At 46.3% G+C, this 27,046-nt stretch overlaps 1 protein-coding gene across 1 annotated transcript; it reads right to left on the minus strand.

The window, feature by feature from the left end:
- On the minus strand, positions 1–27,000 carry LOC142824006 (maestro heat-like repeat-containing protein family member 2B). The gene is made up of 13 exons (XM_075915764.1): positions 26,870–27,000; positions 26,605–26,700; positions 25,669–25,773; positions 19,906–20,029; positions 18,410–18,519; positions 15,727–15,879; positions 14,341–14,495; positions 12,641–12,803; positions 12,001–12,197; positions 6,524–6,661; positions 6,265–6,315; positions 2,407–2,472; positions 1–312 (listed from the first exon to the last, which is right to left on the minus strand). Exons 1-13 carry the CDS (start codon positions 26,912–26,914, stop codon positions 291–293), a joined length of 1,425 nt encoding a protein of 474 aa, XP_075771879.1. The 5' UTR covers positions 26,915–27,000; the 3' UTR covers positions 1–290.
- Between the last annotated feature and the right edge of the window lie 46 nt (positions 27,001–27,046).

A 27,046-nucleotide genomic window follows, 5' to 3' on the forward strand; every position in this document is an offset into this window, starting at 1 on the left:
ACTACTCCCTTACCCCATAGAGAGCTAGCAGATATAGCATTCATTCACTGTAGCTGGCCGCATACCACCCATGTCTCGCTTCCCACCCGAGTATATGAGGTGCAAGCTGGAAACAGAAGCTGGCACAGACAGAGCACATTGTCCTCCAGCAATCCCCAGTGAAGCAATGGATGTGACAAGGTAGCAGGAGCTCTTTGTTCTATTTGTCTGTGCTTCATTCCCCGAGCACTCATCCAGGTCAGATGTCTCTTAGGACCTGAGTTGCCACCAGCTGGACAATGGGACCTGGGTCATTCTGTAGGACCTGGAGAGCTGGAATTACAGAAAATATGACTCACTTTTCATATAGTCACCTATGCCTGCAGTAGCTGGAGATTTAGTACCAGTGAGTACCAAGCTACAGAAGCTCTCTGTACAAACAAAGCTTTAGGTTCCTCCATTGGGATCCTTCCAAGCTCCAAACTGAGATGGAGGAGGGGGGAGAGGGGAGACCCTGACCCTACCAGAAACTCATCCAATTGGAAGGTGCTCCATTGACTCAATAGCTTCTGCTTTTAAGTTAGTTTACATCTCCTGACAGAAATAAATCTGATGGTGTGGAGTTTGGGGTAGCAAAAAGTGGCTCCCAGGGAGCCGATGGAGCCCAAAGAGTGGATCACACAGGTTGGGAAGAGGCATTGCCAGGATAGCCAGGAGATGCACTGACTTATATCACACTGGCTGCAGTTTCCTCCAGGTACGTCTACACTGCAAAGTTAATTCAAAATAACAGCTGTTATTTTGAATTAACTTTAATAGCATCTATACATGCAAACCGCTATTTCGAAATTAATTCGAAATAGCAGAGCGCTTAATTCAAATTTGGTAAACCTCATTCTATGAGGAGTAACACCAAATTTGAAATAGCTATTTCAAATTAAGTGCTGTGTAGACAATTAATTCAAAATAGGGGGCCTCCAGCCCTTCCCAGGGAGCCCTGGTGGCCACTCTGGGCACAACCAGGAAAACTTCCTCTCCTCTCCCCCTGGCCCCAGAGCCATTAAAGGGATAGACCCTGGCCCGTGCCAGATCCAAGCCTACCAGCCAAGAGCCAGCAGTGGCCACCGGGGCCCCTGAGCCAGTAGCCACAAAACGTGAGCCAGCAAGGCACTGGCAGCCAACCCTCCACTGCTCCTCAGGAGCAGTCTGCCAGCACCCAGGAGCCTGACAGGGGCTGGAGAAGGCGGGTGCCTTCCTGGTCCAGGGTGGAGATCATGGACCTTATTCAGGTTTGGGAGGGATGCCCCAGCATCCATGATCTCCGCACTAGACAGAGGAACACGGCCGTCAATGGCAGGATAGCTGCCAGCCTGGCCACCAAAGGCCACATGCGAACCCAGGAGCAGGTTTGCAGACAATCAAGTTGGTGCGGTGAGACCCCCAACCTTGGGCCCTGATCTTCCCTTCTCCTTTCTTCCCTTTGCTTCTCCCTTCCAACTTCCTCCTCCCAGGTTTCACCCTCCCCTCTCCCACCCACTCTATTCCTCTCTCCCACCTCCTTTTCCCAGTCTCCCCAGAGGTTCACCCTGTTGTTCAATAAACCCAGTTTCTATTTTTGAACATACATGTCTTTTATTTGACATCAGGAAGGGAGGCTAGGGAGGAGTAAGTAGATGGACGTGAGGGAAGAATGGGGCACGAGCCCCTGGTGGGGAGGACCGGGGTGGCTCTGAGGGATCCTCGGGGTGGACACTCTCCTGCAGGGCCTCCTGGATCCTGACAGCCCCCCGATGGACTCCCCGGACGGTAGCCTGCAGCAAGTGCAGCTGTGCTGATGGCAACAACCCTACGAGACCCACCGGTGTGCCCAGGGGCAGCTCTGGCTCCATGTGGCCGAGTGCTGTGGTGTCCCGAGTGCAGACACTCAGGGCACTCCAAGACAGGACTGCTTTGCTGTCCCTCATCGGGGTAGACAAGCGAGCGGGGAACCCTGAGAACTGTCTGTTCGGGGTGGGGGTAGGGTCCCGTGAAGCACGGAACTCAGTTAGCCTGAGGCAGCAGCCCCACACACTATGTCCTAACCCGATGCCCTGCCAGCACTGGTTCCGGCCAGCCTGAACTTCGGTTCAGGGTCCACTCAGTGTGGACACGCTATTTCAAAATAACAAAATGCTATTTTGCAATAGGTTTTGTGTATAGATGCATAATTCGAATTAGCTTAATTCGAATTAACTATTTCGAATTAAGCTAACTTGAATTAACGCTGTAGTGTAGACGTACCTCTTTCAGAGCAGACTAAAGCTGAATCTGTCCTTTGATGTGTGGCTGATGCACTTCACACCTGTGGTATCAGTTACTGCTTGCTTGTCAGCTAAATTTCTTTATAACTCACTAATAAATAGGATTTCACCTGTATTTGTTACTTACAGGTCAACAGATGTTCCATGTCCAGCCATTTCATATTTTTGGTGTCCGTATGTTCCAGGATGATGCCTAAATAAGCAGTGTAAAATAAACATCAATAAAAAACCTTCTCTTGTTAAGTGCAAGGTGATAACATTGGCCCTTTGGCTTCTATTGTGGGTCTAAGGTGAGTTGTAGGCAAGAAAATACTAGAAAAGTTTAGTGTCCACACTGAAGAGAATAAGAGAAAAAAATTAAGAATGTTTACATAAAACCTCATTTGCTTTAAACAATCTATGTTCCTCTTGCCACTGCTGTCAGTTATTGGAGATATACTAGGATAGTGTATTAATCTAGTGGTGTGAACAAAGGGCTGGGGCCAGGAATAAGTGCGTACTAAGCAAGGATCTCACATGGATAAATTAATTAGGCCACAATGCTTGCCTGGCTTGCATGGGTGTGCTAAGGAAAGGATGGCACAGGGCCAAAGGGGAGGAATCTAGTGCTTCCTGGGCAAGGCAATCAGGAACCTGCAACAGCAGGCACTGTGTGGCGGTGGCCTGCCTACCTCCCAGTGATGAAGCACCAGTAAGGAACAGTGAACAACACTGAGCTTAGGTCTATAGTTTGAGTCCACACTAACTCTGACTACTAAAAATAGAGTGCAGGTAAGATGACAGAAGCAGTCGGAGGAGCTAGCCACCTTGAGAACAGACTTTTGGGTTTGGATGGGATCATCCTTGGAATAGTTAACCCCTCCTGCTACTCCTGCCCCAGCTACTCTATTTTTAGCACACTAGTTTGATCGGAGAATAAACATACCCTACGTGACAGTGTGCCAGCCTCTGCTACTAAATGACTGCGCCATCTCAAAGCATTCTATTGCAAATTACAAATTCCTCCTAACACCACACTGGAGAAGTAGGAGAACATTAACATCTCCATTTATGCATGAGAAGTCACAGCACGGAGAGATTAATAGTAGCTCAGTGTTGCACACTGGGACTTTTTCTGTCTACCTCAAAGGGAATACCAAAAGGGACACGGCACACTTTCTCTCACCAGCTAACTTGGCTGCAACATTGGCATGATTTTGCGCAAAAGCAGCTGCCTGTCTACACTGGCGGGGAGTTCTTGCGCAAGAACACTGACATTCTAATGTATAAAATCAGTGCTTCTTGCTCAAAAACTATGATGCTCCCGCTCAGGAAAAAGCCCTCCTGTGCAACTGTTCTTGCGCAAGAGGCCAGTGTAGACAGGCCACATTAATTTCTTGTGCAAGAAAGCCCAATGGCTAAAATGGCCATCGGAGCTTTCTTGCGCAAGAGAGCGTCTACACTGGCACGGATGATTTTGCACAAAAGCGCCTCTTAGCGCAACAGCACATGCCAGTGTAGACACTCTCTTGCGCAAATATTCTAACGCAAAAACTCTTGCGTTAAAAGTATGGGTATGTCTACACTACAAAGTTAATTCGAACTAACAGCCGTTAGTTCGAATTAACTTTAATAGCGGCTATAGATATAAACTGCTAGTTCAAATTTAAATCGAACTAGCGTAGCGCTTAATTCGAACTAGGTAAACCTCATTCTACGAGGAGTAACGCCTCGTTCGAATTAGGTAGTTCAAATTAAGGGCTGTGTAGCCACTAAATTCAAACTAGTGGGAGGCTAACCTTAATCGGGTTGCCCTGATGGCCACTCTGGGCCAAGCCAGGGAAACTTTTCTGCCCCTCTCCTAGCCCCAGAGCCCTTAAAGGGGCACGGTCTGGCTACAATGCCTGTGCCAGTTGTAAGCCTGCCAGCACCCAGCCAGCAGACCCTGCACCTGGCATGGCATGAGCCAGCCACCCGCTGCCACCCAGCCCTCCGCCTCTTCCCAGGACCAGGCTGGCGGCTCCTAGGAGCCTGCCCAGGGCCAGAAGAGGCAGGCGCCCACCTGGTCTAGTGCGGAGATCGTGGACATTATCGAGGTTTGGGGGGGAGGCCTCCAGCGTCCATGACTTCCACACTAGGCACAGGAATGCAGCCGTCTAGGGCAGGATAGCTGCCAGCCTGGCCACCAAAGGCCACATCCAAAACCAGGAGCAGGTTTGCATGAAAATCAAGTTGTTCCAGTGAGACCCCCGACCCTGAGCCCTGCGCTTAGAACATAAGAACATAAGAATGGCCGTACTGAGTCAGACCAAAGGTCCATCTAGTCCAGTAGCCTGTCTGCCGACAGCGGCCAACACCAGGTACCCCAGAGGGGATGGACCGAAGACAATGACCAAGCGATTTGTCTCGTGCCATCCATCTTCAGCCTTCCACAAACAGAGGCCAGGGACACCATTCCTACCCCCTGGCTAATAGCACTCCACGGACCCAACCTCCATGAATTTATCTAACTTCTCTTTAAACTCTGTTATAGTTCTAGGCTTCACAGCCTCCTGTGGCAAGGAGTTCCACAGGTTGACTATAAGAAGAACTTTGTGTGAAGAAGAACTTTCTTTTATTAGTTTTAAACCTGATGTCCATTCATTTCATTTGGTGTCCTCTAGTCCTTATATTATGGGAACTAATGAAGAACTTTTCTTTATGCACCCTCTCCATACCACTCATGATTTTATAGACCTCTATGATATCCCCCCTCAGTCTCCTCTTTTCTAAGCTGAAAAGTCCCAGTCTCTTTAGCCTCTCTTCATATGGGACCTGTTCCAAACCCCTAATCATTGTACTTGCCCTTTTCTGAACCCTTTCCAAGGCCATATCTTTTTTGAGGTGAGAAGACCACATCTGTACACAGTTCTGAAGATATGGCGTACCATAGTTTTATACTTCCCCTCCTCCTTCTTCCCCTGGCTTCCCCCTTCCAGCTCCCTCCTCCCAGGTTTCCACCTCCCCTCTCCCACCCTCTTTCTTCCCTTCTCCCACCTCCTTTTCCCAGTCCCCCAGAGGTTAACTCACCCCTCCCCCGTCCCCAGTTTTGTTAAATAAAGAGAGTTTCTATTTTTGAACACGTGTCCTTTATTTTTTACATCAGGAAGAGGGGGCTCGGGAAGGGTAAGTGGAAGGAGGTGAGGGAGGAATGGGGCACGAGCCCCCGATGGGGAGGACTGGGGTGGCTCTGCGGGCTCCTCGGGGTGGAAGCTTTCCTGTAGGGCCTCCTGGATCCTGACAGCCCCCTGATTGACCTCCCCCGGATGGCAGCCTGCGGCAAGTGCAGCCGGGCTGATGGTCGAGTGCTGTAATGTGCCGAGTGTGGGCATTCAGGGCACTCCAAGACAGGACTGCTTTGCTGTCCCCATCGAGTTAGACAAGCAAGAGGGGAATCCTGAGAACTGTCTTTCCGGGGTGGGGGTCGGGTCCTTTTAAGCACAGCCCTCGGCTAGCCTGAGGAAGCAGCTCCAAACCTTAAGTCCTAACCTGATGCCCTGACGGCACTGGTTCTGGCCAGCCTTAACTTCGGTTCAGGGTCCACTCAATGTGGACATGCTATTTCGAATTAGCAAAATGCTAATTCGAATTAGTTTTTAGGTCTAGATGCACTCATTCAAATTAGCTTATTTTGAATTAACTAATTCGAATTAAGTTAATTTGAATTAGTGCTGTAGGTTAGACATAACTTATTTGCGCAAAATCTTGCCAATGTAGACGTAGCCTATCTATATCTTTCTCACTCTCTCTTAACCAGCAATTAGAATAGGCAGCTAGGAAAGGCTAGTATAGGCCCCAAAAATAACAAAGAGAAAATGATTAAGAAAGGTGTAATGAAGTTCCTTGTGAGATTTCCTTACAAAGGACACATTCTACTATCTAAAATGAATTCCTATGAACTGAACTGTACAACTCCTCAGAGAAAGGTAAACAACAGAAAACAGCCTAATGGTGGAACTGCTCATACCTGAGGCTCTGTATGATCTCCACTGTTATTAGTCCCGATCTTTGCAGAACACTGGAAGACAAAAGGAACCACTTATGGGGCAGACTGTGCACTTCAAAAGCTTAGCTGCTATGACCATACAACTCTAAAACGTAGGCATGGAAGCTCTGTGTTTCTCACCCAGGACACCCCGCACAAAGCTATACCTGAAAGTTCCCTGTCAGTCACTCTATTTGTTGTCGATCCCTGAGGATGAAATGCTGTCTCCTAGATCTCTTACCTCACCAGCAAACACACCCCCTCGTGGTGAGTCTGCGGATTTTCAAGAAGCATCCAAGTTCTCTGCTTCCAGAGTGTTCTTATCAGCTTCTCATTCACAGCCTTGAAAAGCACAGCCTCTAATGCTTCAATAGAAAGCCTGGGGGAAAAGAGGCACAGAACTGTAGTAACCAATAGAAAGGCACAGCCTAAGCAGTCAGGAAACCCCAGTTACTTGTCAGGTCTGTTGTTCATTGACAGTTCATCCATTGACAGTATCCTGGGGACCACTGTTTTTGGAAGGACTTAATCCCAGGAGGTATTTCAGTCTCATACATCTCATATTACTAGTGTTGCTATGGACAACATTTTGCAGTCACTTTCTCCAATCTGCAAGGCGTATGGGCACTAGCACAGTACAGTAATATGGAAAAAATTCACAATCAGACCCCAAAAGCTGGGACACAGAGGGTATGTCTACACTACCCTCCTAGTTCGAACTAGGAGGGTAATGTATGCATACCGCACTTGCTAATGAAGCCCGGGATTTGAATTTCCCGGGCTTCATTAGCATAAGCGGGGAGCCGCCATTTTTAAATCCCCGCTGCTTCGAACCCCGTGTAGCGCGGCTACATGGGGCTCGAACTAGGTAGTTCGGACTAGGGTCCTATTCCGAACTACCGTTACTCCTCGTGAAACGAGGTGTACCGGTAGTTCGGAATAGGCACCCTAGTCCGAACTACCTAGTTCGAGCCCCGTGTAGCCGCGCTACACGGGGTTCGAAGCAGCGGGGATTTAAAAATGGCGGCTCCCCGCTTATGCTAATGAAGCCCGGGAAATTCAAATCCCGGGCTTCATTAGCAAGTGCGGTATGCATACATTACCCTCCTAGTTCGAACTAGGAGGGTAGTGTAGACATACCCAGAGAGATTAGTGATCACTAATGGATATTTTGGGGCCTTATCTCCAGCGAGATGTGACAGGGTGCTGAGAGCTTGTACTTGGGGTCAGCACTCTGGTAACTACTACTACTAATTAGCTTCCCCAGAGAAAGCCTAATTGGATAGAAATGTACCTGATTGCCTGGCTAGAGTGGGGCTATAGAATCAACAAACCTATTATCCCATTAATAAGGAATCTGCCTAAAGGGACACACAGAGGAGTGTTTGAGGGAAACAGAGAGCAAAATGCTAGGAGAGCCTTTCAAAGGGAGTTCTCTGAATGGAAACACTTTCCCTCCATCTGGAGGAGGGACTAGAAAGCTGAGATATAATGTAACGGTAGTTGAAGCAAAATGCAGGACAATGTAGCACTTTAAAGACTAACAAGATGGTTTATTAGATGATGAGCTTTCGTGGGCCAGACCCACTTCCTCAGATCAAATAATTATTTGATCTGAGGAAGTGGGTCTGGCCCACGAAAGCTCATCATCTAATAAACCATCTTGTTAGTCTTTAAAGTGCTACATTGTCCTGCATTTTGCTTCAACTAATGTAACGGTGCTATGCATGGACAGGTGGATTAAAACACTGGAAATAGTCTACACATCGGTAGGTACAGACAAGAAAATCTCAACACGGGCTGTGTTCACGGAACACCTGTGTTTGTGGAAGACCTTTCCACCCTGTCCCAGCTGGGGGGGCTCATCCAGGATTTCCTTTTATCTATGCAAACTGAGAATGTGGCTGAGAAGATGTAGAAGTCTGGGTGCTGGAGAGAACACTGCAAAAGGGTTCTAGAGCAGCAAAGAGAGGTGTAGGACATGGGTTCTCAACCTCTCTTTCTGAGGTCCCCTCCAATATGGTCCCTTCCAGTTCTAGGAGATAGGCAATCTCCATTAATTTAATTTAATACTCCACAGCCCGGTTCCAAGCCTCTGTCATGCTAGGCACTGGGGCTTAGGACTTCCAGCTCCAGTCTGTAACCCCACAGGACATTGGGGCTCAGGATTTACTGCAAGGTGCTGAGCCTCAATGCTCCAGCCCATCTGGGCTCAGAGCTTCAGCTTTCTGCCCTGAGCTGCCGCTAGTCTAATGCCAGCCCTGCTTCTTAGCCCTTGAAATAAACCCAGTTGAAAATTGCAGGAGTAGAAGGCCCTGCAGACCTTCCAACAATCCCACCATGCAGAAAACCAGTCCTTGTTTGCCTGCTAGGCTTAGCAGCAAAAGAACCAGCAGGAATTTATATGGGAACAAGCCCAGGGATGGCAACGACTCCTCCGAAGTTTGGAGAGTTTTATGACAGGAAATGGAAACCAGCCACAGAAGGTAGCGTTCTGCAAAGTGGGGCCTGAAAATAACCCTGATGTAGTTTTGGCTACCCTTAAAAGAGCAGCAGGTGGACCTGCGAGACACAGAGCAATGTGTGCCCTTCAACTGACACCACACAGCAGTGCGGATGGGAGGAGCTGCTGGTGCAGGACACTGGTTCCCAGGCATGACAGGGCCATGCGCCTCTCTGTTGGTCACAATGGCTCTTGGGAGCAGAGCCCTGTGGATGTGCAGAACCCAATGTCTATCTGCAGATCTCCGTGTCCAGGGGTAGATGTTTGTATTCGCGCAGGGCTCTAACCATTTTTTGCCTGTATTCTAACTCATTATCACTGACATCTCTGTTCTTTGATAATATACCAGTTCTTGTTTTCCCTATAAATACATCTAAGTGTTGTATGTTTTCCAGAGCTGAGTTCTAAAGTATAAGTGTAAGCAGGGGCTGAACTACTGCTTGCAATCAGCCAGCGAAAAGGAGAGAATACACCACATTTTGGGGGTGGGCATGCTCACTCAAATTGTTTAGCCCTGTAAGATAATTAACTGTTGATATGTAAATACAGGCCTGTCTGATAATTAACTGCTTCATGCTGGGATGGGGAAGGAATCTGGAGTGTGGTTATATAAATCCAATTCAGCCAGGGCTCATGGAGGACTGGTTGTCAGAATGGAATGTGATGTATTGTAACTAATTTGGCTGTTGTGGGGTCACAAACCATGCTACCCCTAAATGTAGGAACTGTAAAATATGACACCAGTGCTTGCAGGAGAGACACCATCATTGTAAGGGGTCTCAGATAAACAAGCCTCCCCCTTCCAGAGCTGAGTGAACTGAGTTGGGGACAAAGGGCTTGAGCCAGCCTGCTTCATGCCTGCCAGGTGTCAGCTGTAAGGCTGGTTCAACCTGTCTCTCTCCTCCCCCCCCCCTCCTTCTAAGGGTAGACCTAAAGCAGACTCCATTAGGAGTCTTTTTGTTATTCCAGTGGAAGCTAGAATCTTTTTTCCAGCCTAGGTGGTAGCTAAAGAGTTGAAATCACCAAGAGCTGAAGTCACTGGTTTGGCCTGCAGCCAGACCCATTGCGGCCAGCAGAGGGGCTGGTGGGAGAGACCAGAGGGTGGCCAGCAGGGCAGCTGGAGAGGAGCAGTGGCAGGCAGCCAGCAGAGCGGCTGGTGGAGCAGCAGACCACAAGAGCAGCACGAAGGTGGCATGGCCTCAGGCTCAATGGGTGGAGTCATCAGGGTGATGTGTCTGGGACTGTACTGACAGAGCTGTAAGTGGGGCGTTTGAAGTGGGGTATGGAGAAAGTTTGGGTAGGTGAATGGGACCCTTAAATTGTTGGACTAGTGAGCCTGAGGGGCAAAGGACATTGCTCAATCCATTTGAGCTGGGATGGTTACTCGTGGGTTGGTTATGAACTCTGGCTGTGGTATTTTCCCAAGCTAATGCCATGTGACCTCTCTCGCTCTCTTTCATTAAAAGTTTCTTTTCTACACTCAGACTCTGTGCTTGCAAGTGGGGAAGCATTGCCTCTCAGAGGCGTCCAGAGGTGTGTGAATTTCCCAAGCTACTGAGTGGGGGCTCAAGACTGTTGTGTGTGAGATGGATGAAAAGGGAGTGTGTTTGTGTGTGTGTGTGGGGAGGGTTATTTGTTGTGTGCTGAGCTTGTGTTTCTCTGTTTGGTTTAGTTTGGTGTTTGTCTGTTTGTTTGTTTGTTTGTTTGTTTGTTTGTTTGTTTGAAGGAGCTTCTAAAAGGTTTGAAATCTAGAAGCCTATGTTAATTGGCTGAGCCTCAGTCGGGGGAGGGGCTACCAGAGCTATATAAGCCTGTGAGTCCGCGAACAGGGAGCTTGGAGAGGGACTTTGGAGTGGGAGTTTAGAGGGCACTAGTGACTTCTGATCTTCTTTAAACCTAACTTTTATAATAATCTATATTCCAGAGATTTAATAAGCCCAGTTTTTACTTAAATTTATTCATAAAAAAATGGAGACAGAAGCCCAGCAGCAGAGTGGGGGCTATCCTGTTTATTACGTCGAGTGTAACATGTATGATTACCTGCCCTGTGGGCGAGTGGCGTATGTGTGCACCTGTTGCAAGGAGCTCCTGGCCCTCAGAGACCGAGTTCGGGCTTTGGAGGCCAGGGTGGCTGAACTGGAGGAGCTAACAGAGGTAGAGAGCTATGTTGATGAGACTTTCCAGGACACTGTAGTACTGTCCCACCTCCAGTCTGAGAGTCCCAGTGCTCTTAAGGAGGATGAAAGTCTCAAGGGAACAGAGAATTCAATGGGAGCAGAGGGAAACCATCCCGTAGTTGGGACCCTCCTTCCCGAGGATGTTGCGGTATCCTCTCGCACCAACGATACCTCTGAGGGGGAGGGAATGCCAGATGTTAGGAAGAGGCAGGTGTTAGTAGTGGGTGATTCGATCGTTAGAAACATAGATAGTTGGGTTTGTGATGACCAGGAGAACTGTATGGTCACTTGACTGCCTGGTGCAAAGGTTGCAGATCTCTCGAGGTATCTAGATAGACTTATGTCTAGTGCTGGGGAGGAGCCGGTGGTCGTGGTACATGTAGGTATCAATGACATAGGGAAGGGTAGGAGAGATGTCCTGGAGGCCAAATTTAGGTTGCTAGGAAAGAGACTGAAATCCAGGACCTTTATGGTGGCATTCTTGGAAATGCTTCCAGTTCCAGGCGCAGGACCAGGTAGGCAGGCAAAGCTTCAGAGTCTCAATGCGTGGATGAGACGATGGTGTAGGGAAGAGGGGTTTGGATCTATCAGGAACTGGGGACACTTTTGGGAGAGGGGGAGCCTATACAGGAAGGATGGGCTCCACCTAAACCAGGGTGGAACCAGACTACTGGCACTAAACATTAAAAGGCCGTAGAGCAGTTTTTAAACTAAGAGATGGGGGAACGCTGATTGGTGCGGAGATGCACGTACATCGCAGGGAGACTTCTCTTAGAGGAGAATCCGTTGATAGAGATTCTCTAAGCTGTAGTCAGAAAGAGAGGACAAAGAGACTGAGGCCTGAGGAGGCCTAGATAGTAGTGTTTGTGTTGCCAGAGCTTGGTGGTTTCAGGGAACTGACCTATAGCAAGCACAAACAAGACTTTCTCATATTAAAAGCAGGTGATGGTAAGGTGCCTCATAACCCTGAGAACTCCTGGGGAGTGTCACACAAATGGACTGGGATTCTCTTTGTTTTGCTCCCTTTCTTCTAATTACCTGCAAGGGTTGCCCTCACATAGTTGTTGTCCTTTTCTGAATAACCTCCTTCGGCTGCTCATCCTGGGCAAAGGCATCTTTTGTCCTAGGGTTTGGCTGATCTGCTGCAGGAGAACAGTAAACAACTCCGGGAACAGCTCCTGCACAGTTTTGCTCAGCTGCAATGCTGACACCACTTCAAAGATGGCACATGTTGCCTGAAAGGAGAGCATGGTAAAAGAAGAGGTCTCTTCCTAACACTATCACACTCTCTCCCCTTCTGATACCTGCTGGACTAAATTCTCACTCCTGTCACTAACTTGATGAATGACCGAGAGCAATTCACTCCATGTGTGCCTTAGCGTCCCATAGCTGTAAAAATGTGTACGACCTATCAAAGCATGTTGTGAGTTGTACAAAACATCTGCAAAGCACTGTAAGAAATCTGATTCAAAGACTTTCTAATTGCCAGATAGTATTAAGTGAATCAGCCACATACTCTAAATCTGCCATCTGTTGTTCCACAGAAAGCACAGCTGGAATCCAGGAAACAGTACTTCAGAAAAGAAGTGCCCATATGACAATATTATACCACTCATCTAGCTTTCCATCAGCATGTTTGTCACAAGGCAGAGAAATACATGTCTGTCGTCTAACTTACTATGAGAGGTTCAGCAGCTGCTAAATGCAGGTCGGTTTCTGTCTCTGAGGTCATCCTTCCTTCTTGACTTGTTGGAGTCTTTATTCTTTCTATTAGGACCTTCAGGACTTGAGGGGCGAGCAAGGGATCTGTCCCCAGAGATCTCCACAGCTCAGTGGTGTCACTGCAATTTAACATAAGTTATATGTGACCCCTGGAGACTTTTGTGGCTCTGACTATATGCATCATATTCAAGTAAAGAACAAATTTTCTCCTTGACTATGATCAGGGCTCACCAACCGCGCTGTCCGGTGATCTGTGCATGCACAGATCGTTCTGCGCATACAAAGGTCGCCCGAACCTGGCTCTTCCAGGTTACAATCTACACGCCATGGGTGAGTAGATTGTATTATTTGTCAAGCCCTCCCTATGATGAGCAAGTTCAGAGTGCTGTCCTCCTTATATGGTCCTCATGTTTTACATATTGAGTTTCTAGTTACAGAACTAAGTTAAGTTACATTTCAGGTTACATTTCTACAGTGCATGACTGTTTTGGGATCCTGGAGGTATCCCGAAATAGCTACCCCACATTTACACAAGCAGCCCGTTATTTTGAAATATTTTTCAAAATAATGGGCACACTATTTTGCCATCCCAATAAACTTTGTTGCATGAGGGATAAGGGATGGCTTGAAATAGCACATTATTTCGACATTTGGTGCTGTGTAGAAGCGCCACATTTCAAAATAGGCTATGCAAAATATGATACGCAATTTGCGGAGTGCAAATTGTGCATCTTATTTCAAGTTTAGGGTGCTGTATAGACACAACCCTAGTCTTACTGCACCATAACCATTAATGCTAGACTTCAGAAGGAAAGGACACAGAGCTCTAATCACAGTTCCTGTTTTCCTACTTCTCAGTAGATATGGAATCATGAGCATATGATGCCCAAAGATCAGGGCCTGGGAGATAAGTTGAAGAAAGAAAAATGATCTTCCTACTAACTGGATGTACAACTACGAGAACAAATATTTGTGGCTAGCCCATGACCTCTTCACAAATGGCATTCCCTGGCCTCTATTTGCCAGAATGGGCATGTTCTGTTCACTCCCTATGGGGCACCTGGCATTGGCCACTGTCTGAAGACAGGATCCTGGGCTAGATGGACATTTGGTCTGACCCACTACAGCCGTTCTTATGTTCTTAGATTCCAGCACTGATGACTGATAATTCAGCTAGGGATGTTTGAATGAAATGATAGATATGCTTACCGCCCTGTCTTTAAGTACCAAGAATGACAGCTCCATTCCAGCAGCCATACCCTTGCTGATACCAAAAGCCTGGTGCCCTATCCTTGCTAATCAGCCAGGAATTTGGATTTGAAGCTTTCATGCTACCAGAAAACGAACAGTCACTGGCAATTTCCAGGGTGATGTTAGTTCAGGGGTCTGGAGAGGCAAAAATCCACTCCAGTGATGCCAGTAAAGGGAAGTCTTTAGGATGCCAAAGCAACTATTAATTAATGGAAACAGAATGACACTTAATTTCTCCCTGCACCCACCTTGACATGGTCTTGGACCTTTCTGCAGAAAGACCCAAGCTATTAACCTTTAGGAATTATCTCAAACTGTCTGTGGCTTAAATGAAGCCTTACATCTTCCAGTGAAGCCATGGGATCCATGGTTACCAAAATGAACACTGTAAGGAGCAGTATATACCTGTCCATCGGCAGACGTTTGATGAGGAGGCTGAAGATCACTGCCTCTAGGTGATGGTGAGCTAGAATGGACACTGACTCCACCAGGAACTGCCTCAAGCTACCCTGCTCGATGGTAGGCATATGTATATATATTATACTCAGGATATCTGGCACCTGGACAGAATAAAACCAGAAAAAATGTCCTTTTTCCATTCTCTCCATTCATTCTGCAGAACCAAAACGTTTATTTAGTCGTTTAGCAATTTGCTGTTCTTGTAGAAAATCCTCCCTTCAAAAAACAAGTATTTAGACATGGCTGCATAGATTTAACCCACAAAAATTATACATATCACTGCCCATACCTGGCTGCAACACCGGGTTAAAACATGCTGAGGCCCTAAGCTATGTCAAGTTAAAGAGGCCTCACTGCATTTCCAAAACAACATGTATTATTCTAACAGAAATGACAATGAAAATAGAAATAATAAAGTTATCTATCTATCTATCTATCTATCTATCTATCTATCTATCTATCTATCTATCTATCTATCTATCTATCTATCTATCTATCTGTACATAGGCAAAGAGGCAAGTAAAAACTAGCAATTTTGGGGTATTTTTAGAGACCCCTCATTATCTGAGGCCCTAAGATGTAGTTAACTTAGCTTGTCTCTTGGGGCCGGATATTCTCTTTTTGCATTTTACTCGGAGTCTAATTTTTCCAAGCCTTTCATGGCTGGAAACTGTGACAACAAGATAGACAAATAATCAAGCATCTTCCTTTTCACTTGGGGTACGGCTACACTAGCTTGTTAGTTCGAGCTAGGTAGGGTAATGAGGGCAAGCAGAGTTGCAAATGAAGCCCAGGATTTAAATATCCCGGGCTTCATTTGCATGTTCCCGGGTGCTGCCATTTTAAAATCCCCCTTAATCCGAACACCGTGCCCGCGGCTACACAAGGCACGGAGTAGGTAGTTCTAATTAAAGATCCTAATTCCATGAGGGGTAACGGTAGTTCGAATTAGGATCTTTAATTTGAACTACCTAGTCCATGCCGCATGTAGCCGCGGGCACGGAGTTCGGACTAAGGGGGATTTAAAAATGGTGGCGCCAGGGAACATGCAAAGGAAGCCCGGGATATTTAAATCTCGGGCTTCATTTGCAACTCCGCTTGCCCTCATTACCCTACCTAGCTCGAACTAACGAGCTAGTGCAGATGTATCGTTAGATTATCTCTGTCTTCTGCTGTTGATTCCCTCATTGCCTGACTCAGGATAGGAACACAGATGGAATTACCTTCCAATCCCAGGGGGAGAAACAGCAAGACTTGTATTCACTGCAAATGATGGCAAAGACCTGAAAGCCTGCAGGTTAGCCAGAAAAACCTCTCCAGCTTCTATTTTACCTCATCCAGCATGGCACCTCCACACTCCTTCAGGATGATTTTCATCCACAGACCGGCTGCTGTGGCACAGGAGGGGCTAGCAGACAGCATACCATCCAGTATGGCCTCAATAAAATCTGTGGCTTGTTCAGAGGGAAAGTACTTACTAACCACCTGTGGACAGATCAAAAACAGGAAAGATTGCAATGATAGTCGGCTCCAGTACTTTTCAGAAAGGAGGCCTAAGAGCTGTATAGGAAAATAATGTATTCATCAGCAAATTGCTAATTGGGCTCATATCTGGCAAGGCAGTTGCAATTAAAATTTTCTCTGTAATCTTTCTAGCTACCACATCTCTATTCTACACTAATAATATCAGGTTAGATCTTAGGTTATACAGTTAGCACAACATTGTATGGGACAAACAGGATGTAAATTTCCAGTTTATATTCTTTGATGTACATGACATCTTTTCACAAATTATAAAAGTATGCAATGAGATGCATGCACACAAATATAGGTTCAGGTAAACACACAAGGTGCCAAGACTGGTTTCTCAGCTTGATGTCCCGCTCACATATTTTCTCCCTGGATGGATGGATGGATGGATGGATGGATGTGCGCGCGCACTTGCATGGGCATGTTCATGCAACTGTCAGGAATCTGTTTTTTACATGGCATTCATAGCATATACCTATGAAAAGCATGTTACTGATTACCCACGAATGCCTCACTCCCATAGCTCGCTCCAAGTGTGGAAAGACATCACAAAAGCATAAAACAATCATAGAATCATAGAATACTAGGACTGGAAGGGACCTTGAGAGGTCATCGAGTCCAATCCCCTGCCCTCATGGCAGGACCAAATACTGTCTAGACCATCCCTGATAGACATTTATCTAACCTACTCCTAAATATCTCCAGAGATGGAGATTCCACAACCTCCCTGGGCAATTTATTCCAGTGTTTGACTACCCTGACAATTAGGAACTTTTTCCTAATGTCCAATCTAAATCTCCCTTGCTGCAGTTTAAGCCCATTGCTTCTTGTTCTATCCCCATAGGCCAAGATGAACAAGTTTTCTCCCTCCTCCTTATGGCACCCTTTTAGATATCTGAAAACTGCTATCATGTTCCCCCTCGATCTTCTCTTTTCTAAACTAAACAAACCTAATTCCTTCAGCCTTCCCTCATAGGTCATGTTCTCTAGACCTTTAATCATTCTCGTTGCTCTTCTCTGGACCCTCCCCAATTTCTCCACATCTTTCTTGAAATGCGGTGCTCAGAACTGAACACAATACTCCAATTGAGGCCTAACCAGCGCAGAGTAGAGCGGAAGAATGACTTCTCATGTCTTGCTCACAACACCCCTGTTAGTGCATCCCAGAATCATGTTTGCTTTCTTTGCAACGGCATCACACTGCTGACTCATATTCAACTTGTGGTCCAGTATAACCCCTAGATCTCTTTCTGCCGTACTCCTTCCCAGACAGTCGCTTCCCATTCTGTATGTATGAAACTGATTGTTCCTTCCTAAGGCTGTGTCCAGACTCCATGCCTCCTTCGACGGAGGCATGTAGATTAGCCACATCGGAAGAGGGAAATGAAGCCGCGATTAAAATAATCGCGGCTTCATTTAAATTTAAATGGCTGCCCCGATCTGCCGATCAGCTGTTTGTCGGCAGATCGGGAGAGTCTGGACGCGATGCCCCGACAAAGAAGCCTTTCTTCATCGACACAGGTAAGCCTCGTGAAACCAGGTTTACCTGTGTCGATGAAGAAAGGCTTCTTTGTCGGGGCATCGCGTCCAGACTCTCCCGATCTGCCGACAAACAGCTGATCGGCAGATCGGGGCAGCCATTTAAATTTAAATGAAGCCGCGATTATTTTAATCGCGGCTTCATTTCCCTCTTCCGATGTGGCTAATCTACATGCCTCCGTCGAAGGAGGCATGGAGTCTGGACACAGCCTAAGTGGAGAACTTGGCATTTGTCTTAAACTTCATCCTATTTACCTCAGACCATTTCTCCAATTTGTCCAAGTCATTTTGAATTATGACCCTATCCTGCAGATTAGTCGCAACCCCTCCCAGCTTGGTATCGTCTGCAAACTTAATAAGCGTACTTTCTATACCAATATCTAAATTGTTGATGAAGATATTGAACAAAGCCGGTCCCAAAACAGACCCCTGTGGAACCCCACTTGTTATGCCTTTCCAGCAGGATTGTGAACCATTAATAACTACTCTCTGAGTATGGTTATCCAGCCAGTTATGCACCCACCTTATAGTAGCCCCATCTAAGTTGTATTTACCTAGTTTATTGATAAGAATATCATGCGAGACTGTATCAAATGCCTTACTAAAGTCTAGGTATACTATATCCACCACTTCTCCCTTATCCACAAGACTCGTTATCCTATCAAAGAAAACTATCAGATTGGTTTGACATGATTTGTTCTTTACAAATCCAGGCTGGCTGTTCCCTAGCACCTTGCCACTTTCCAAGTGTTTACAGACGATTTCCTTAATTACTTGCTCCATTATCTTCCCAGGCACAGAAGTTAAACTAACTGGTCTGTAGTTTCCTGGGTTGTTCTTATTTCCCTTTTTATAGATGGGCACTATATTTGCCCTTTTCCAGTCCTCTGGACAAGGGAAAATGAATGGTGCACAACCATTAGGACAGTCACCTAGTGTCTGTTACCTTAGCCATTTTGCAAGAGGTTTGAAACAGAGCCTCAGGGTCTGGAGTTGTTAGTGCCTCACGGAGACATCTCAGCTCCTCGTCTGCTGATCCCAGGTTTGTGCACTGACCTAGGATAGAGAAAAGGAGAAAAAGTATGGCAACATTTAATAAAACTGAACCTCTGATCCATAGATAATCATACAGGAGGATCTATGGGGTATGTTATTACCAGCTGTGTGTGAAATTTTGGCCCCACTAAAGCCAATGACGAAATTCTTGTTGACTTTAATGGAGTCAGAATTTTACCGTCAGGCTATGTCTAGACTACATCCCTTTTTCGGAAAAGGGATGTAAATTAGATGTATCGCAATTCCTAATGAAGCGGGGATTTAAATCTCCCCCGCTTCATTAGCATAAAAATGGCTGCAGCTTTTTTCGGCACGGAGCTTTGCCGGAGAAAAGCACCAGTCTAGATGCTGATCTTGCGGAAAATTAAGCCTTTTCCGAAAGATCCCTTATCCCTCCGAAAAAGGGATGTAGTCTAGACGTAGCCCCTATGTCTGAAAGTTAACAGTAATGGCATGTGATTCATTCTGATTCATACAGGGTTAAACAGGCACTGTATTCTGTGTGGAGCCTTTTTCTCTGTATATCTGGTTTCAGTAGCCACTCTGCTCTCAGTATTTAAATCTAATCTCATAGTCAAGCAGAACTCATGTAGATTGATCTGAGGTTCTGATTTGGAGGAGAATTCCTCCACTGAACTCTCATTGTAAAAGAGATGGGGCTGACCAAAAGCTTAGGTAGGAAACCCAGGCTCTTCGCTCACTTCTAAATCATGAACTGTCTCTTTAAGGGAAAGCTGTCCTGCTCTGTCATCTCCCTCTCCCCACCCCACTCTGCAGAGGGGGGGGCATATGGGCATATGGCGGGGAGAGAGTGTGTGTGAGACAATGTGTGTGTGTGTGTGTATGTGAGAGAGAGAGAGAGAGAGGGACATGCTGGCTGCCAGAGAAATCTTAGAAACAGTGCACTGCCTCTTTAGATAGGCACTCTGTTACTCACCTGGAGCAGCACTATTGTATGTGTCCCTCTCCCCAAACTCTGCTCTGCAGAGATGATGACAGGGGCAAAGGAGTCACCCTGACTTCTGCACGCCTCCCTGCTCACCTCCCCTCCACACACCACTAGCAGCAGATAGGATGGAGCAAGGTCGGAGAGGGGCAGCTGAACACATGCTGCTGGCATGCTTGCTAATCAGCTGAGCGCTCCAGACAGAAATTCTGGGGAGAAGGGCAGATCTGGCCTGTGTGCTATATTTTGCCCACCCTCTAATATTTGCAGATTATTTATTATTTGTGCAGTTCTCTTCCAGCAATGTACTTACAAGGCCCCAATCATTCTGTTATATAAGTGTCGCTAACAAGACAGAAAGAATTACAGATGGAAAAAAGGGTCATTACAACAATGAAAGAAAGTGAAGGGTTACTTACACCTGCTCATGGTCTCCTCACCTTGTATATTGAGAAGACAGTTGATACAGTCAACCACCAACTGACGCGATGTTGTTACTGAAGCACAGGTATATGGTGCTAATAGCCCAATCAGATATCCAAACTGATGAAAAGTTTCCTGAGGCTAATTTAAAAAGAATGAAGAATGAAAGTTCTCCGGCTATACTGGACATTATTTGCCTTCCTTATTGTGAACTCCATTACTGTACCTGGGTACGGCACATTGGAAAACATAATCCTTATTGTACATGCAAATTGATGGGGTCTAAATTAGCTGTAGCACTCAAGAAAAATCTCAGAGTCATTGTGGATAGTCCTCTAAAAACATCTGTTCAACACGCAGCTGCAGTTAAAAATGCTAATGGTATGTTAGGAACCACTAGGAAAAGGGATGAATAATAATATGATAAATAATAAGAAATTAGCAGTAGGGATATATTACCGACCACCTGACCAGGACAGCGATACTGACATTGAAATGCTGAGGGAGATTAGAGAGGCTACCAAAATAAAGAACTCTATAATAATGGGGGATTTTAATTACCGCCATATTGACTGGATACATGTCACCTCAGGAAGAGAAGCAGAGATAAAATTTCTCAATGGCTTAAATGACTGCTTCTTGGAACCCACAAGGGGAGAGGCAATTCTCGATTTAGTCCTGAGTGGAGTGCAGGATCAGGTCCAGGATATAACCGTTACCGGACCGCTTGGGAATAGTGACCATAATATAATAACATTCAACATTCCTGTGGTGGGAAGAACACCTCAGCAGTCCAGCACCCTGGCATTTAATTTCAAAAAGGGGAATTACACAAAAATGAGGAGGTTAGTGAAACAGAAATTAAAAGGCACAGTGACTAGAGCAAAGTCCCTGAAAGCTGCATGAAAACTTTTTAAAGACACCATAATAGGGGCCCAACTTAAATGTATACCCCAAATTAAAAAACATAGCAAGAGACCTAAAAAAGAGTCACCGCGGCTTAACCACCATGTAAAAGAAGCAGTGAGGGACAAAAAGGTATCTTTTCAGAAGTGGAAGTCCAGTCCTAGTGAGATAAATAGAAAGGAACATAAACACTGTCAAATCAAGTGTAAAAATGTAATAAGAAAAGCAAAAAAAGATTTTGAGGAACAGCTAGCCAAAAACTCAAAAAGAAATAACAAAATGTTTTTAAGTACATTAGAAGCAGGAAGCCTGCTAAAAAAACTGAGGGTCCCCTAGATCAGGGGTCTCCAAACTTTTCAGCCCGAGGGCCGCATTAACTATCAAACAGCAGTTCGGGGGCCGCTTTCACGACGGGGAATTTCAGTTGCCTATTGCGCCCTCTGTCGCAGCGCGGCCGGTACTCTGACCATGCACTCCCTCCAGTGCTGAAGGGGAGGGAAAGGGGGGCCCGGGCCCACCCTCACTCACGGGCCCCAGCCCAGGGCCCTAAGGACACGGAACCAGCTGGCTCCGGTCCGGCTGACGGGGCTCCTGCCGTAACTTGTCAGCCCGCCAACTCTAACGAGTTCTGCCCTGGGCTGCTTCCTTTCCCTCCTCGTGTGACCCTCTACCTCCCCCCACCGTGGGGCGGTCACCTTTGATTCGTCCGTCAGGCTGACGGTCGTATATCCAGATGCCCACCCCTCCCGCCGGGGCTGGTCCTGCCGTCTGGGTGGCCGTCGGGTCTGGACTCCTGAGAAGGGGGGGGGGCTTTTCCCCCTGCTCTCCCCTTCCTCTGCACGCTGTCCTCCCCTCCTGCTTGCCACCGCTCACTCCTCCCCCCCCCCCCGGGCGGAAGGGGTCACCTTTTTAAAGTTCCCGCCGGGGTTCACGTTCCCCCGCACGTTGCCGGGCGGGCGTTACCACCACCGCCCATCCTGCCCCCTGATTGGCCAGCTGCCCTGTCAGTCTGGGCGGGGGAACGCCGCCCGTGCTAACCCCCGCCCCCTGCGCCGTTTGACGCCGCGCGGCCGCTTGTCAGCGGAGCGGCCCGCTTCTCCTGCCCCGGCGCGGCGTGAGTACACGCCGCACACCCCTGACAGGGCCCCCCCCCGCGGCAAGAAGGGCCCGTTCGGCGGCGCCCCAGGGACGGGCGGGGGTCGCCTCGTCACACCGGCACGCGGAAGGCGGGGCCAGACAAAAAGGTCTCCACGGGCCGGATGAGAGGGCCTCGCGGGCCGCATCCGGCCCGCGGGCCGTAGTTTGGAGACCCCTGCCCTAGATGATTGAGCTATAAAAGAAGCAATCAAGGACGATAAAGCCATTGCGAAGAAACTAAATGATTTCTTTGCTTCAGTCTTCACGGCTGAGGACGTTGGGGAGATTCCTGAATCTGCACCGTCCTTTGTGGGTGATGAATCTGAGGAACTGTCCCGGATTGAAGTGTCATTAGAGGAGGTTTTGGAACAAATAGAAAAACTTAATGTTAACAAATCTCCGGGACCGGATGGCATTCATCCAAGGGTTCTAAAAGAACTCAAATGGGAAATTGGTGAGCTATTATCTGTAGTTTGTAACCTATCCTTTAAATCGGCTTCCGTACCTAATGACTGGAAGCTAGCTAACGTGACACCAATATTTAAAAAGGGCTCTAGAGGCGATCCTGGCAATTACAGACCGGTAAGTCTAACTTCAGTACCGGGCAAATTAGTAGCAACAATAGTAAAGAATAAAATTGTGAAGCATGTAGAAGAGCATAATTTATTGGACAAAAGTCAACATGGTTTCTGTAAAAGGAAATCCTGTCTTACTAATCTGTTAGAGTTCTTTGAAGGGGTCAACAAACATGCAGACAAGGGGGATCCAGTAGATATAGTATACTTGGATTTTCAGAAAGCCTTTGACAAGGTCCCTCACCAAAGGCTCTTGTGTAAATTACATGGCCATGGGATAAGAGGGAAGGCCCTTTCTTGGATTGCGAACTGGTTAAATGACAGGAAACAAAGGGTAGGAATAAATGGTAAATTTTCAGATTGGACAGGGGTAACTAGTGGTGTACCCCAAGGGTCAGTCTTGGGACCAATCCTTTTCAACTTATTCATAAATTATCTGGAGAAAGGGATAAGCAGTGAGGTGGTAAAGTTTGCAGATGATACAAAACTGTTTAGGATAGTCAAGACAGAAGCAGACTGTGAGGGACTCCAAAAAGATCTCACCAAACTGAGTGATTGGGCAACAAAATGGCAAATGAAATTTAATGTGGATAAATGTAAAGTAATGCACATTGGGAAAAATAACCCCAACTATACATACAGTATGATGGGGGCTAATTTGGCTACGACAAATCAGGAAAGGGATCTTGGAGTTATTGTGGACAGTTGTCTGAAAACTTCCACGCAGTGTGCAGCAGGGGTCAAAAAGGCAAATAGGATGCTGGGAATTATTAAGAAAGGGATAGAAAATAAGACCCAGAATATCTTACTACCCCTGTATAAAACTATGGTACGCCCACATCTTGAATACTGTGTACAGATGTGGTCTCCTCACCTCAAAAAAGATATTTTGGCCTTGGAAAGGGTTCAGAAAAGGGCAACTAAAATGATTAGGGGTTTGGAACGGGTCCCATATGAGGAGAGGTTAAAGCGACTGGGACTTTTCAGTTTAGAAAAGAGGAGACTGAGGGGGGATATGATAGAGGTCTATAAAATCATGAGTGGTGTGGAGAGGGCTGATAAAGAAAAGTTATTTATTAGTTCCCTAAATAGAAGAACTAGAGGACACCAAATGAAATTAATGGGTAGCAGGTTTAAAACTAATAAAAGAAAGTTCTTCTTCACACAGCGTGTAGTCAACCTGTGGAACTCCTTGCCAGATCAGGCTGTGAAGGCTAGGACTATAATAGAGTTTAAAGAGAAGCTAGATAATTTCATGGAGGCTAGGTGCATGAAAGGCTATTAGCCAAGGGATAAAATGGTGTCCTTGGCCTCTGTTTGTCAGAGGCTGGAGAGGGATGGCAGGAGACAAATCGCTTGATCACTGTCTTCGGTCCACCCTCTCTGGGGCACCTGGTGCTGGCCACTGTCGGTAGACAGGATACTGGGCTAGATGGACCTTTGGTCTGACCCAGTACGGCCGTTTTTATGTTCTTATGTTCTTATGTTCTTATCATGCCACTGTTTCAAATCCATGGTACACCCACACCTTGAATACTGCAAGCAATTGTAGTCCTCCAACTTAAATAAAGTTAGGTTATAATTGGAAAAAGTTCAGAGAAAAGCAACAAAAATGATATGGGATATGGGATAACTCATACAAGGAGAAGTTAAAAGGACTGGGACCATTCATCTTAGAAAAGAGATGCTTACAGGGGGGTATGATAGAGCCATATAAGATGATCAGAGATGCATGATATGGGTGTCCCTATATCTCTGACTGCCTGGGGCTGGGACTGGACAACAGGGGAGAGATCACTCAACAATTGCCTTGTTCTGTTTGTTCCCTCTGATGCATATAACACCCACCACTGTCAGAAGACAGGATACATGAACCATTTGTCTGGGGGATCCAGAATGGCCATTCATGTTTTATGTTCTTATCTGATTAAATAGAAATAGAAATTCAACTTTAACAGCCTGAGAGTATAAGAAGGCATCTATGACACTGACACAGCCAACCTATGTGTGACCCACAATAACTTAACAAGCAGCACTGCAATTGTATCAAGACAAGTCACTTATATGTTATTTCAAAGGGTGTGTCTAGACTACTGAGTTTTGTCGACAAAACTATACTCAGCAGTTTTGTCGACGCTGGTAAACCTCATTTTACGAGGCATAACACCTTCTGTCGACAGATTTCTGTCGACAGAAGGTGTTATTGCATGTAGGGTTGTGTCTAGACTACAGGGTTTTGTTGACAAAGCAGATGGTATCACCCATTTACCAGTGTATGCATAGGAAATAGAAAATTAACTTCAAAACAAAGCACGACAGGAGATCTGCATGACCTATTCTTTCTCAGGGAGAGATCCTGCTTAGACAATTTCTGTGAGGAGGCTTGCCAACCGGCTAGAATAGCTATAAAAGACAAGTTATGGGACTGATCTTCTCTCTCCAGTCTGCTTAAACTTTGAACAGGGGACGTGTAAGCCATAGGACATAGATCTTCCAAATAATTATTTGGAATAGTCTGGGAAATGCATGGAAAAACTAACAGCCTTTGCATCTAAACTGGCTTTGGATGTTGACCGGTTAGCATGATTCCGGAGAGACTTTTACAAGCCAGCCGTTTATTCCACCATGGTTGTGATCCTGATCTATGAAAAGTGAAAGTCATTTTAACAAATATCTATCACTTAGCCATTTGTAACTCTCTTCCTTTTCCTTTTAACAACAAATCTGATATTCAGTTATTAAGGATTGGCTGATATTTTAGGGAAGACCTGATTCATATTAACCTAAGGATAAGTGTCTAGTCCTTTGTGATTGGTGATTATATTAGACTTAGTTGTCTAGATGGGAACCAAGATCTGGAATGCCTAAAGGGTACTATTGTTTGGTATTTTGTTAACCAGAGTAGAAGCTCTTTTCTTACTGGTTTGGTGAATCTAATTATAAAATCACTCGTCTGGGGAACTGCCTGCCCTGTTTCTTACAGTCTGGCCTGAGTGCTGTCACAGCACTCTTATGGAAACCTTTCTCTTATGGAAGCAGAGGGATCTTACTCACTTTGAGGCCCAACTGCAGGCCTAGTAGAATTTCTCATGCATTCACGTTGAATGTCAGATTTGATTTAAGTGGGGAAGTCAGCTCAAGGAAGAGTAGAACTATACTCACTGTGCTATTAACTATCTCCTGATAGGCAGTTAGCAGCCAGACGCTGGCCTGCAAGGCCCTTTCTCTCTCCCACTCCTTCTCTGAACTGAGCCAGGTCTCTAGTAGCTGTTGGCAAAGCAGGAGAATGGACAAAGTTAGTACCAAAAAACCCTTCCAAACGTTTCTTTTAAATAGGTTTGATTGTCACTAAAATCCCTCTCCAAAGCATTTAACTTCCATATAGCAAAAGATTTATATGTCTCCAAAAAGAGACCCAGGGACCAGATTCACCTCTGGTGTACGTAACTCCATCAAAGCCAAAGGAGTTACATGAGAGATGAGTCTGGCGCTGTGTATGTGAGGGCTTCTGTAGACTGTCTGATGGCAGCTGTCTAGCACATTGCATGCAGTTTGGGGTCCGGTGCTGTGTTCTCTTTCCTGGACAGCTTCTCCCATGCTGAGTGGCAAATGACAGAGAGGAGCAGAGAAGTCTCCCCAGGCCAGCTCCTTTTATAACTTTATTTTCATACCAACGTTGCACCTAAGTCCCCTCCCCTCAGCTCTTCAAACTATTCTGTTTATGTCTGAAGAGCAGGAAGTCTTTGGTGAATGAGTTTCCATACACAGAGCTTAACTCAATACTAATTCATTCCTTTTACAAGAGGTGATCAGTTCTCACTGGTCCTCTTGAATTTGGTTACTGCACTGATGAATTTCTTTCCTGTCCATGTAGTGTTAACTATACTGGAAAAACTAGATCTCAGTCCACCACTGGCATAAAATGGAACAGCTCCCATGGATTTCAATGGGACACATTCCCATTTACTTCAGGAAAAAATTGATGCTTTCTCCCTAAAATTCACCCGCTGCGGAAAATTCCTCCACAACAGAAGCTTGAGCATCATCCCTGCTATAACACAAGAAACAATTATCACCCTGGTCCTATGGGCTACTCACATGAAACATTTCCTGGAACCAGTCTGGGGTTGGTTCTTCCTCAAGCAGGATCTTCATTAGCTCACTAAGGGCTTCTAAGGAGCACTCATACATCAACTGAAACCAGAAGAGAAGGAGTGAGGCTCAACACCAGATAATTTCTGCAGGAGGTGGAGGTGAAGTTAGCCATGACTTTGCAGGGAGGTCATGTGTGGCTGCTATCACCCAGTGCTTGCTGGGCAGAGATCTCAGTGGAGTCTGCCAGAGGGGAATTGGTGTCATATACCTCTATGTGCAGAGTATCCTCTAGTTTCTTGCCTTCCTCTTTCATCTTCTCCAAGGGAGGAAGGGGAAATACACTTTTAAAACACAGATCAAGGATCTCACGGTTTTCCTCCAGGGTCAGAGATGGTTTGAGTTTGCTGTCCGAAGACAGAAAGAGAAGTCACGTGTTAGATTCAAT

Source organism: Pelodiscus sinensis, unplaced genomic scaffold (genome assembly GCF_049634645.1).
Source record: "Pelodiscus sinensis isolate JC-2024 unplaced genomic scaffold, ASM4963464v1 ctg129, whole genome shotgun sequence".
Classification (NCBI taxonomy): Eukaryota; Metazoa; Chordata; order Testudines; family Trionychidae; genus Pelodiscus; species Pelodiscus sinensis.

Bases quoted from the DNA above. Each gene is read 5' to 3' on its own strand.
- LOC142824006 (XM_075915764.1), bottom strand. From the start codon at position 26,914: ATGAAAGAGGAAGGCAAGAAACTAGAGGATACTCTGCACATAGAG. The intron at 20,030-25,668 runs GTGAGTATAGTT...TTTTTAAATTAG, and splicing joins AGGAGATAGTTAATAGCACA to CCTCAGGAAACTTTTCATCA. The intron at 313-2,406 runs GTAAGTAACAAA...CTGTAATTCCAG, and splicing joins CATGGAACATCTGTTGACCT to CTCTCCAGGTCCTACAGAAT.